General features: G+C 44.7%; 1 protein-coding gene across 10 annotated transcripts in view; it reads left to right on the top strand.

Annotated features, from left to right (window-relative positions):
* Positions 1–12,643, top strand: part of Dock3 (dedicator of cytokinesis 3) — a 552,674-nt gene that overhangs the window by 525,820 nt on the left and 14,211 nt on the right. For 8 of the 10 annotated variants that reach the window (XM_048794632.1, XM_048794629.1, XM_048794628.1 and 5 more), the window contains 11 exons: positions 737–823; positions 2,522–2,626; positions 3,615–3,756; positions 4,998–5,164; positions 5,317–5,403; positions 6,331–6,510; positions 7,146–7,229; positions 7,340–7,456; positions 9,831–9,952; positions 11,123–11,261; positions 11,771–11,918. In XM_048794632.1, coding sequence (XP_048650589.1) covers positions 737–823; positions 2,522–2,626; positions 3,615–3,756; positions 4,998–5,164; positions 5,317–5,403; positions 6,331–6,510; positions 7,146–7,229; positions 7,340–7,456; positions 9,831–9,952; positions 11,123–11,261; positions 11,771–11,918 — 1,378 coding nt within the window. The remainder of the gene's footprint in view (positions 1–736; positions 824–2,521; positions 2,627–3,614; positions 3,757–4,997; positions 5,165–5,316; positions 5,404–6,330; positions 6,511–7,145; positions 7,230–7,339; positions 7,457–9,830; positions 9,953–11,122; positions 11,262–11,770; positions 11,919–12,643) is intronic. The other 2 variants (XM_048794631.1, XM_048794630.1) reach the window with 1 other exon arrangement.

The following is a 12,643-nucleotide window of genomic DNA, read 5'->3' as shown; positions in this document are numbered from 1 at the left end:
TAAAATATCAAGTAAATTGATGATTCCCAGTCTAACCTAGAAAGAGAAAATACTAAATTTTTTTAAAAAGTGAGAGAAATCAACAATATTGCCTTTTAATGAATTCCGCTATAGCCTTCCTCAAGCATCTGTTGGATGATCCTGTAATCACAGCAGGAGCCACATTACAAAACAGCCTGGGATCTGACTAGGCAAGGATCATCTGAAGCCTAATTTAAAAAAGGAAGTCCCAGGCCTACTACCAAGTCCTTGGGTAGCTACATTCTTCTTGGTTTCCCTACTTGTTTCTGAGCTTAAGTAACTAACCTTATTTTATAATTCTGTGTTCCCTTTATTAACTTATTAAACCTTTAGTAAACCCTGATATATGCCTGGCATTGTTCTAGGCTCTAAGGATAAATTAAATAGGGTTTCTTCCCTCTTGCAGTTTATAATCTAATCAAGACTAATACAACGAAAAATTAAGATAACTTCAAAGCAATCAAATGGAAATGTACAGAAAAATGTACATTGATGAGGCAGTCAGAAAAAGGTCTGGAAGCAGAAACATTTAGCAGAGACCAGAAAGCTGTGCTTGAGCTAGAAAGCCACATTTATTTGTCATGCTCTGCACCTTGATTTTAAAGTGTATACTCCTTGTAATATATGAATTGTAGCTAGCAGGAGACCTTTTGTTGTATTGTCTGATGTGTTTAATGTCTGAAATACTAAAGCCCTGTTTCCATTTCTGATACAGAGCTGGGAGTTTGGGATTCCACTGTGCAGAGAACTGGCATGTCAGTATGAAAGCCTCTATGATTATCAGAGCCTCAGCTGGATTCGGGTGAGCTTTGGCCCTTTCCCCTACCCCAGCCCAAAAGGAGGTACCTAGACTTTCCTGAAATAAGTTTCTGAGTGAGGCATAAGGACCTTGATTTAGTGCTCTGGGCAGTACAGGAGAAGTAGAGGCTATGATGATACCCTCAAAATACTTGCAGTCTGACTGGGAAACCAGAACACACACCAGACAAATGATGTTGTGATCTGGCCCCCTTAAGGGCCACTGGTACTCAGGAAAGGGAGAGGCCAGTATAGGCTCAATAGGGTGGGAGTTTTAAGGAGGGGGTGTCAGCTCAACTGTATGAAGAAGCTTTTCCTGAAATGTTTTTGTTGGAGGATGCTTCATCTAAAAACTTTATTATAAGAGCTTCCCCATTTAACTTATCAGTTTTGTATACTGTCCTTGCTCCCTTCTTTGAAGCAAAGTATTCAAAAAGAAACTCAGATGTCCTATGGACTTTGAAGGTCTGCACCAAGTTTTTCCTGGTTGCAGGTGCTGGGTTCTGAATCCTAACAGCCACTGATTTCACCAGCAAAAAGAGGTCAACAGTCCTCAGCTTACTCTTCCCTGTACCCTCACCCTTGTGGCTAACTCTCCTCTATTCCCTGGTCCAGATGGAGCTTGGGCATGGTTCCCCAGAAGTAACTTCTTGACTGATTTTTGAAGGTCACTGCTCCATGGCAGGCTGGCTTGATTGAATTCAGGAGAATTGTCTTCCCAATCAAAGTTGGCTTCTAATGTAAAATCAAGTCAGCCAAGACAAAAAAAAAAAACTTACCAACCTTGATAATGCTATCACAAACTTTTCAAGTTTAAATTTCCTAAACTGGAAGCAGTGCCAGGGATTCTGGCAACTGAGCCTTCCTCACTATTGTTAGCATCTTTAGTTAGATGATAGATGAACAAGAATGGATGGAATTTGAATAATGGGAACAAATGATACTGAGAATTGTTGGTAGGCAGCTATAAGCAACCCCCATCAGGTGTCAGCTGGTATAGTATCAATCAAAACCAGAAATTCTTAGGCAGAAAAAGTCCATATTAAATATGTGCCCCTCAGTTGGGTGTAATGGTACATCTTATAATCCCAGCTACTCAAGAGGATGAGTCAGGAGGATCAAAAATTCAAGGCCAGCCTACTCTTTTTGAGATACTTGGGATTAAATCCAGGGGCATTCCACCACTGAGTTAAATACCCAGTGGGGGATTACTTTATTATTTTCCTGCCTCAACCCCCTGATTTGCTGAGATTACAAGTGTGTGCCACTGCATCCAGTTCAAAATTAAAAAAAAAAATTAAAGGATTGGCGATGTAGGTCAGTGGTATAGCACTTGCCTAGCATGCACAGGGCCCAGGTTTAATCCTCAGTACTAAAGAAAAAAAAAGTGTGCCACTCAAGTCTTCACGGGACCATGGGGCTAAGCCCACACCCTGGGAGGACATTCAGAGCAGCTTCACAGGGCTGCAGTAGACAGACCTGTCTCCATCCCACCATCAGAAGGCAATGAAGAAGGAGGGCTTCCTCTTCCATGAAGCAACCCCCTGGAGACAGGTTGGCTAGGGCTCAGTTCCTTCTCACCTAGATTGGGCTACCATAATTCCTTTCCAGAAGACAGTGTCCAGTTGGGCCTAGGAGACCTTACTTTGGACACCAAAAGCAGTCAAGCCAACCTGAAAGCAATCACCCTTCTTTTTTACAGAAAATGGAGGCTAGCTACTATGACAACATTATGGAGCAGCAACGCCTGGAGCCTGAATTCTTTCGGGTCGGCTTCTATGGCCGGAAGTTTCCTTTTTTTCTTCGGGTAAGTCCATTCAGGTAGTGATAAGAACTTATGTTATACACATAGTTCAATTAAAACTTGTATTCTTTCTTTTCCTTTTTGCCTATTCTACTGGATATTTCTTTCTAAAGAACTGACTGGTTAACAGAAGGCATTTGGCTTTATCTGACTGGACTGGCTGCCACCTTCAACTCTGTTTTCATATGCTATATTATTATGTAGCTACCAAAAAGGCCTGCCTCTTGGGGTTTGTCATCAAAGATAGTGGTTTTTCCTCTTGGCTACACAGTACCTCATACAGCTAGGATAGAGAACAGTTGGTTTGAAAGAACACAGAGGATGGTCCACTTCGTTCCTGGCCTGTGGGAACTGCTAAGCACTAAGTTTAGATATGGAAGCCTGTTCTAGGCAGCCAATTCTCTGACCCAATCATAGTAACGCTTTCTTTCCACTATTTCCTAGAAGGCTGAGCTGGAATTTAAACAGAGTTGAAGAAATGACTGAGCACAGACCTAGTAACAGCAGTTGAACAGTTATCATAGTTTTATTTTAGTGAATTTTTTAAATATTTATTTTATTTTTTTTAGTTGTAGGTAAATACAATATCTTTGCTTCATTTTTAAGTGGTGCTGAGGATCGAACCCAGGGCCTCACGTGTGCTAGGCAAGCACTCTACCACTGAGCCCAGTGAAGTGTTTTTTTTTTTTAAGTAGAATTTAATCTTTATTTATAGGACACTGTAAGATATGAAATTCCACATAGGAAAAGAACTCACTGCTGCCTGTACCCACCCCCAGGGCTGCCACACCACAACACAATTCTCCCTTCATCTGTCCCTCTACCTCCTCCACCATTATTTCCCTTAGGATATGAACTGAGTGTTGTCCCCACAGAACCTAGTACAGAGGAGGTTCCTAGGATGCATTTGTAAGATGAGTAACTACTGACTCCTGTTTGGAGTTTGGGGGCTCCAGGCAAGACACAGAATGTGCTCTCATGTGTTTGACAGAACAAAGAATATGTATGCCGTGGCCACGACTACGAGAGGCTGGAGGCCTTCCAGCAAAGGATGCTCAGTGAGTTCCCGCAAGCCGTTGCCATGCAGCATCCCAACCATCCAGATGATGCCATCCTACAATGTGATGCCCAGTGTATCTTTTGACACTTGGTAGGGGGAGGAGGGCTAGGGTCCTGGGAGGTGAGACCCATCCAGTCAGCCTGCCCCTCTACCATGTGAATGGCTTCCAATCTTACTTAGATCATCCAGTCCTAAATCTGTGTGTGTCCTCATCACTGAACCCTTACTTAATATGACACTCTTGCTTCACAGAAGAGTAGCATACCCTTAATTATGTGTGGTCATCAGCAGGGCGTTAAGGGGATGCTTCTCAGTCTTGTGACTACCAGTACCTTAGTCCCCATTCTACGTTCTGAGGGGCCTGCCCAGGTAGCAAGTTACTATGCAGAGTGATTGGGGTCCCACCAGGGCTTTTATCACAGGGATACCATATCTGTTATATGTCCTACTCCCATTCCACTTACCTGGGTAATATTATTGCCCCAGGTCTTTGTCAGTTTGAGTGGAACAAAGTGCTAGAGATGTAGAGAAGGGGAAAATATAGGGAGTTCCTGTGTTTTGGTAGCCCTTAGAAGTCTCATTCCAAACATTGGCTGGCCTTTCACCACCCACTGAGCTGAACAGCTTCCTTACATGACAGTCACCATGACTGTGGAAAACTTGTTCCAGAATGGGAAGGGCAAGCAGAATCCCACTTTTCTCTCCATAAAGACTCCAGACAGTATTTTATTGAAAAGCTGTTCTGTAATAAATAGTTTTCTTGGGTCCTTACAACCTTCTCTTACTCCCATGAGGTGGGTATGTGTTCTCCTAACTCTTTCCCATCTTTTTTTTTGTGTGTGTGTGTGTGATGCTAGGGATTGAACCCGGGGCACTTACCACTAAGCCACACCCCCAGTCCTTTTTATTTTTTATTTTGAAATAGGGTCTTGCAAAGTTGTTGAGGTTAGCCTTGAACTCCCAAGTAGCTGGGATTATAGGTGTGCCCATCACATGGGCTCCCTTTTTTCTTAAAGGGGCAGCAGAGAATACTTAACTCTTGCTATCTCACATTTGCCACAGGATTGACCTGGGGGTCAATTCACCAAGTGCTCATGAGGTTCAATGAAAGAGCAGGGAGGGAAAGAAGGCAGAAAGATAGATTTATCTAACTGTATATGGGTTTAATCTGCCCCTTGAAATGATACTGCCTCCACCACTGCTGCCAGGAGATGATGCTGCCTGGGCCTTCTGTCCTTTCACAATATGACAGAGGTGAACCACTCAAGTCTGTCTCTTTGACAAGTCTGGATTTTCCCTTAACTTCATGCCCAGACTTGCAGATCTATGCAGTGACACCCATTCCAGAATATGTGGATGTTCTGCAGATGGATAGGGTCCCAGATCGTGTCAAGAGCTTCTATCGCGTCAACAATGTGAGGAAGTTCCGGTACGACAGGCCTTTCCACAAAGGCCCAAAGGACAAGGAGAATGAATTCAAGGTGAACAAACTAGGAAAGCAGTGGCAGTATTTATAGCAGATCCAGGGGAAAGCCCCATTTTCTTGGCAACTCACCACTGTTGCATCCCTCATGTAGGTAGGGAATGGCAAGCCTTGCCCAACTGCCTAAACCTGTCTGTACCCTTCCTACAGAGCCTGTGGATTGAGCGCACCACGCTGACCCTGACCCACAGCTTGCCTGGCATCTCTCGGTGGTTTGAAGTAGAGAGGAGGGAACTGGTGAGATTTGCCTCTGGTGGGCCTGAGCTTCACAGCTACTTCTTCAGCCCTGGCTCTGTGGAGCTTCCTCTAAGGATTGAAGAAAGAAAGAACTTTGTCCACCTATCTGGTCTTTGCTCCCCCAGGTCAATCCTGTGCTGGGAGCTTTGTGTACCTTCTCTCATCTAAACCACACATTATCCCTCAGAGCAAGTATTTTTAACTTCCCAGTTTACGAATGAGAAAACCATTCTCTGAGGTTCAGGAGGCCAGAGCTCTCTGATTTCAGAATTAGTGCTCTTCACTGCCACAGCCCATCTTTTAACTGAGGCTGTTAATTCAGGAAACCAGTGAGGGGCAATGGGGGATTGAGAAAAGACAGACCCACATAGAAAAAGCTGAAGCCAGGTGGGACATCACCCTCGATGGAGGATGATGACCCAGAGCTAGTACAGCACATTTATTATATTGGTTTCATCAAAAGGTTATTTGTGGGAAAGTTTCAGCAAAGCAAGCAATCTGAAGGATGCAGTACTGGCAAGACATTAGGGTTATCTTGTTATGCTCAGAATTCTCTATCCCTGGAAGTTGGTACCTGAGCTCAAGTCCTGACTGATATAGCTCTGCACTTTTGCACAGAGCCTCTTCAGTGTCACCAGAGCAACTGAGCCATCTTGACCTGTACCTTTGCACAGGAAGTTCCAGCGCAAATGCAGCCATGAGGTGATCAGAAACCATGGTTCAAGTCACCACTTGCTATACTTCACTACTTGCTATACTTCCAAGTATCTATAAATCAAAAGATAACAGTAGAAAGGACCCAGGGAGTCCCAAGTTCACAGGATCAAGGAAGGGGAATCAGCATCACAGGTCATGGATCCCTACTCTCAGGTACATGATGAGGGATTATTGTAATTCTTGGAAGGACATTGTGCTGTGTGCCCCCAGGTGGAAGTAAGCCCTTTGGAAAATGCCATCCAGGTGGTTGAGAATAAGAACCAAGAGCTTCGGGCCTTGATCAGCCAGTATCAGCACAAACAGGTACACGGCAACATCAACCTACTCAGCATGTGCCTGAATGGCGTTATCGATGCAGCTGTCAATGGAGGCATTGCACGCTACCAGGAGGTAAGCTGGGGCCCTACACCAAACCCACACAGGCAGCCTGACTGAGAAGGCAGTTTTCAGGCTTCTCTTCTCAAGATTGCAGAGTCCTTAGGAAGCCTTCCCAGCTAGCCCTCTCCTGGCTCAACAAACTTGGGATGGTTCAGAACGAGGCTATAACCTCCTGGAAACTCTGTTTCCGTGGCAAAGCTCTCTGGTGGAGAGCCTTTTTACCATTTTTATTTCCTGAGCTCTGACAGATAGATAATCTGTCTGATTTGGAAGAATGTTAAGTGGCCTCCCAAGGGAATACCAGAAGCTAACCCTTCATGAAAAGTGAAATGTAAGATGGCTAAGAGGCTAGCCCCCACTTCTGGACCCACCAGTCCTACCTGTCCTAACCAAGCCATCCAGGTTCCATGAGGATCTAGGGCCAGCATTCAGGCTCAGATAACTTAGCCATCTCCAGTCCTTCTCAGACAGAAAAACACATCTCTGATTGCCAGAGTTTTCAACAGGCTAGGTTGGAGGTTCTGATATATATACCTGTGAGGTGGCAGCCTGGCTACCTTTTAGGACACCTTTGGAGTCAGGCCTCTGGGGCCCCATCTAGGTAGTAGTCCTGGGAAGTCTTCCTGACCTGGCCTTTGACTTCACAGGCCTTTTTTGATAAAGATTATATTACCAAGCACCCAGGAGACGCTGAGAAGATCACCCAACTCAAGGAGCTCATGCAGGAGCAGGTATGGCTTACAGAACTTAGAGGCCTACAGCTGGTGGGAAGGGCCAGGCACTGTAAGATGACTGAGGTTCTCCCTGCTTAACAGAAAGACCTTGTTTGACACCCTCATAGGTTCATATCCTTGGAGTTGGTCTAGCTGTTCATGAGAAGTTTGTGCACCCAGAAATGCGGCCTTTACACAAGAAGCTGATTGATCAGTTCCAGATGATGCGGGCCAGTCTCTACCATGTAAGCTGATCCCTGGCCTGCCCCTTCTTCAGTAGAACCAGGTGCCATATCCTCTAGACCTGTGCCACAGCCAAAGAAATATGGAGGGAGGTTGAAAGAGGATAGGAGGGAGAAGCTGTCTCCACCTCAGAGGGGCAGGAGGCAGGGATGAGTGCTATATCCAGGGCAAGGATGCTCAGAATCCTCTCACTCAATCAATCCCATAGAGTCAGTTTCAAAGGCAAATAATCTTTTTCATTGCACTGTGCTGGTGGATAGAAGTTTCCATATGCAGAGGAAAAGAGCTAACATATATGGCCCACATGTACTGATCTCTTTGGAAATGTTTTCCTTCCAAGAACCTGAAGAGTTAAGGCATGGCCTGAATCAGCCCTCTCTCCAAAACTTTCTTCTCCTCTCTCCCTTCCTATCTTCATATTCTTTCTCCATCTCCCTTTCCCTTTCTTTTCTTCCCTCCTTACTCTATCTAGACCTTCCAACTTCCAATCCCAACTTCCTCTATGATGTCGAGTGATCCAGACTCACATCAGAGAAAGGCTTTGGCACCCAGCGCTTTCATGCTGGCTGCTTTTAGAGAAGCCAGACAGGTTCTAGGGCTAGACCAGGACCCAGAAGTTCTCCCTAATTCTGTCTTGGCTCCTCAGCCTCCGTAGCAAGGTTTGGCCCATGGACTGACATACAGAGGGAGGACATGTATTCCAGGACTAGTTTTCCTTGGCTGGTCTTTTGGAGAATCCTTGCTGCTATAAATAGGGTTCAGGTGTCCCTGAATTCCCTGTTCACATCATACCCTCACCCCATTCTCAGTCATGGATCTGACTCTAGAGAGGCCTCCTGCCTGGTTCCCATATCACAAGGGATATAATCCCAATTACCTGCTATCTGCCTCCCAAGCAAAGCTCTCTTAATATCTAAGACCACCAAGTAGAAGTATGATGGAGGCGACTAGGTAGAGATATTAGATGCTGGGCCGGGCTGTCATGGATAAGAAATGCCACTTTAAGGGTGACTCCTGGCTACAGGAGTCACTGGGGAAAGTTGGACCACTCAGACTCAATGGGCTTGACTAGCTTGGAATTATCCTGCTTTGTTCTTAGCTGCTGCAATTTGTCACTTTAGTATCTCCAGTGTACTAGTACAGGCCTCAGTCTATTTCTGTGTAAATATGGGCAGCATGAAAGGTAAAAATAAGCTTGTCATAGTTTAGAAGGTAAGCACACTTTCCAAAGGAAAACCTAGAGTGCCTATAATTTCTCCTTCCTGTTAGGATTCTCTCATCGTGTTACAATGTGAAACACTAAGAGAATTAATGTTTCCCCTAAAATTGGGGTATCCATTTAAAGAACTTTAGTAGAGTCACTGTATCTGATGGGTATTCCATCACCACTCATTACACTGTCTCCTGCCAGCTTAGCTGGTCTCTGCTGTTTGCAGATTTCCCCATCTAGATGAGAGCCTGGCCATGGTAGGGTGAGGTTCTCTGCCACATGGGCAGGTAGGTCACCACAGTAAAGAGTACAAAATGTTTGCACACACTCATCAAGGTTTAAAGTGTGCAAATGTGAAGGTGTACTCTTGGGCTGCAGAAGCACATTTCAGCCCTATGTATACTTTGAAAGAAGAATGTGGGAAACCTGCTACTTCTTCAGACTGAGCTCAGAAACATCCTCAGTGGACTTAGAGCCCTTGTCCACCATAAATTTAGGACTTAAGAAAATCTAAAAAGTTGTGCTTTGTTTCATAAAGTAGCAAATAGAGACACAGACCAATATGCTATCACCCAAGAGGGTTTGAGATTAGAGGTTTCTACAAGAAATCTACACAATTAGTAAGAATTTAATTATGCTAAAATAGAATTATTTTTGCTTTTCAATTACTTACATCAGGACTTTGTTTTCTGTTTCCCTATAGACTGTGTCACGGTCAGCTTAACTCATGTCACTAAGAGCTAGTCATTTAGCAATCTAATAAAACCCAGCCCTAATCCTTATAAAATGCATTCCCACTGACTGATAACTGATAATAAATTCTTCTTCTCCTTCCCAGCCTTTTTTCTACTTACTCTGTACTTAAAAAAAAATATTTTTAAAAGGCCATTAACACAATCCTATGAGCAAACTAACTTCAGCCTATTCCAGATGAGCTTCTCTGAGTGAGGTCAGCGTAGGGTTTCATGACCTCTGGTCTGGGTCTCAGTGCAGTTGGGGACATAAAGTTTAGTCATAAAGGAATCACTGCCCAAAAGAAGTCAGCAGTACACTATAAGATTATTTTTGTTTCTTTTACATTTTTGACTACCAGCCAGCTCTTCCCCACTACCCCATATTTATTTATTTATTCTTTATTCTCTGAAACATCATTCATTTCTCAACAGGAGTTTCCAGGTTTGGATAAGCTAAGTCCTGCATGTTCAGGCACTAGCACCCCACGGGGAAATGTTCTGGCATCCCATAGCCCCATGAGTCCTGAGAACATGAAGATGACCCATCGTCACAGGTACGGCCTTAGGACTGGGGTGGGTTCCCTCCAGAGAGGTAAGTCTGGAAGATGAGCATCAGAGGAAAGGAGTTCCAGAGAGTGCTTTCATTCCCTCATACACACATACACACACACACACACACACACACTCTCTCTCACACAGCCCTGACACGGCTCCTGCCACAGGATCTGCATTCTGTACCCAACCAGTTACTTCCCTGGGTGATAGAAACATATAACTGCTATTGTAGAAACCCAGAGGAGGAGGCATCAGGGAAAGTCTTAAAGGATGATTAGAAGCTCATTAGGCAGAAAAAAAATGGGGTGGCTCAAGTGCAGTATTCAAAAGTGTGGAAGGGGGCTAACTCCCAACTCTGAATGGGATTTGTTCATGCAGGCTTTTGGCTTGATCCCAAGGGGAATAAGAATCATAGGTTGTTTTAAGGAAGAAGATAACATGGTGATGTGTACATTGAAGGTGTGGCTGCCCAGAAGTCAGAAGTTCAGGCCTGACTCTGCTCAACTGAGGATATTCAGATTCCCTAAGGAAGGAAAGCCAGGTTTGGGAGAAGAGGTCAGAGAAAGGAGTCTCTCACTTAGATTTGTTTTCCATGGTGAACAGCAACATGGCCAACTGAGCACTATGTAAATGAGAAGGAACAAATGAATGAAGGGCTTCCTGGTATTGATAGAGGAAATTTATTGGCAAGCCTATGGCCACAGGTATGGAAAGAAGCCCACAGATAGTTCACAGCCATCTATTTTGATAGCTTCCCAATTCAAAGAAGACAACTCTAACCTAGAAGCAGGGATAGTCACTGACTTAGACTAACATCCCACAGCAAGGGAGAGATAGGATTTTTGACTTGATTCCATTTCTCTCTCTTTAATTCTTCCTTAAAAACCACTAATGTCATCAGACCCAGTAGTTGTAAACCATTTAACTCTAAATAGAGGTTATGCCAGCCCCATAGGCCTTCCCGGACCAGGGGCTCCCGAGCAGCAGAGTGGGGATTAGGATTATTCCAGGCCTCAGATGGGTGTGAACATTGGCTCTGGAACTGCCCCAAACCAGTGGTGGCCAAGGCTGACGATGCCCATTTCACACATTCCTCCACTGCCCCTACCACCCAGCATATTTTCTCAGCCATAGCCTGATTCCTCCCTATTTCCCACTCTTGCTCACAGCCCCATGAACTTGATGGGCACAGGCCGCCATTCATCATCCTCTCTCTCCTCACATGCGTCTAGCGAAGCAGGAAACATGGTGATGATGGGTGACAGCTCCATGGGCGACGCTCCTGAAGATCTGTACCACCACATGCAGGTACTAGAGCTATCCAAGGAGAATGGGCAGGATATGCCTATAGGACTCACCTTTCTATTTGGGGGTCTGATCTGAGGGCTGGCAACCCTGCTTAATTCTCTAACTCAATTCAGTACACCTATCTTCAGAGCTAGCAAATTGCCTTCTTTCTACATACCATTCCAAGTCTCAGTTCCTAGGCCTTATTTCCCAAGAAAACCAGCTTCAGTATTGGATGCTTTCACAAATCCCATGGGGAAAGATCCTCTGCCAGATTGTTCTCCTGCTTCTTACTGATAGCCAAGTCCTGCACACCAGATGAGCACAATAGTAGTAACTCAGCAGCCCTGCTACACATAGGTGGTATGGCAATCCCTAGTGTCAGCCATCAGACTGACCTCCATCAGGGCCAAGGGTACAGCAGGTGGCACTGGGCCTGGTTATTCAGGGTATAAAAGAACCAACTTTCTGTCAGCCCTACAGTCCTGGTTATTCAGAACTCTATCATGCTGATTTTTCTCCCTTTGCAGCTCACATATCCCAACCCCAGGTACCAGGGCTCAGTCACCAACGTCTCTGTTCTGTCCTCGTCCCAGGCAAGCCCTTCATCCTCCAGCCTGAGTTCTACTCACTCAGCACCCTCCCAGATGATTACCTCTGCCCCTTCCAGCACCCGAGGTAAGGATGGCAAGGTGCTGCTTACAGAAGGAAGAGGAGAGGGTTTCATGGGCCCCACTCATCCTTCTTTTGCCAGTGACTGTCTGAAATTGTACCTGTGACTTAGAGAATGCTCATGTGTGCTTACAGCACCAAGGAGTGAAGGGCTTCTGCCTCCAAATCTCTTTCTCCATCTCGCTTTAGACCATGCCACTAGGTAGCCAGAATTGAAACCCTCTCAGTAAAAGGACCCAGCCTAGGAGAAAGCTCAGTTCTTTCTCACTGAAATGTTTGCAAGAATAAAGATCAAAGTCAAGGCAAAAAATGGGTATTTTGTCTTGAGGAATCAAGCAAGATGAAAAAATATGAAGAGTCAAATTAAAAGGCTAAAATTGACAGTGGAAAATGTTATTCTAAAACAGTAATAACCACCAAAAGAACTTTCTCCACTTGGGAAGGGCTTAATCAGGAGAGATGGCTTTGTAAAAACCTAGTATCTTTGCCAATTATTGCTTGATTTCTTATTCAGTTGAATAAATATTGTTTTTCACAGTTTGATCCTAGTTTCTGCAGTGAAAGTTGATTCTGTCCTTTTAGAAAGAAACATTTGCATTGATATGGCCATCAACTGTAGTATATAATGGTCTAGTGATTCTCAGGGGTGACTATACAAGATAGTGACAATGGTCTAAGATTACAAGCAAGTGAATGGCTATAGCTTCCAGGCTTGGGGGGGGGGGGTCTTG

The sequence above is a fragment of the Marmota marmota genome, unplaced genomic scaffold (assembly GCF_001458135.2).
Source record: "Marmota marmota marmota unplaced genomic scaffold, marMar, whole genome shotgun sequence".
Taxonomy (NCBI): Eukaryota; Metazoa; Chordata; class Mammalia; order Rodentia; family Sciuridae; genus Marmota; species Marmota marmota.
This window is presented reverse-complemented; position numbering and strand designations above follow the sequence as displayed.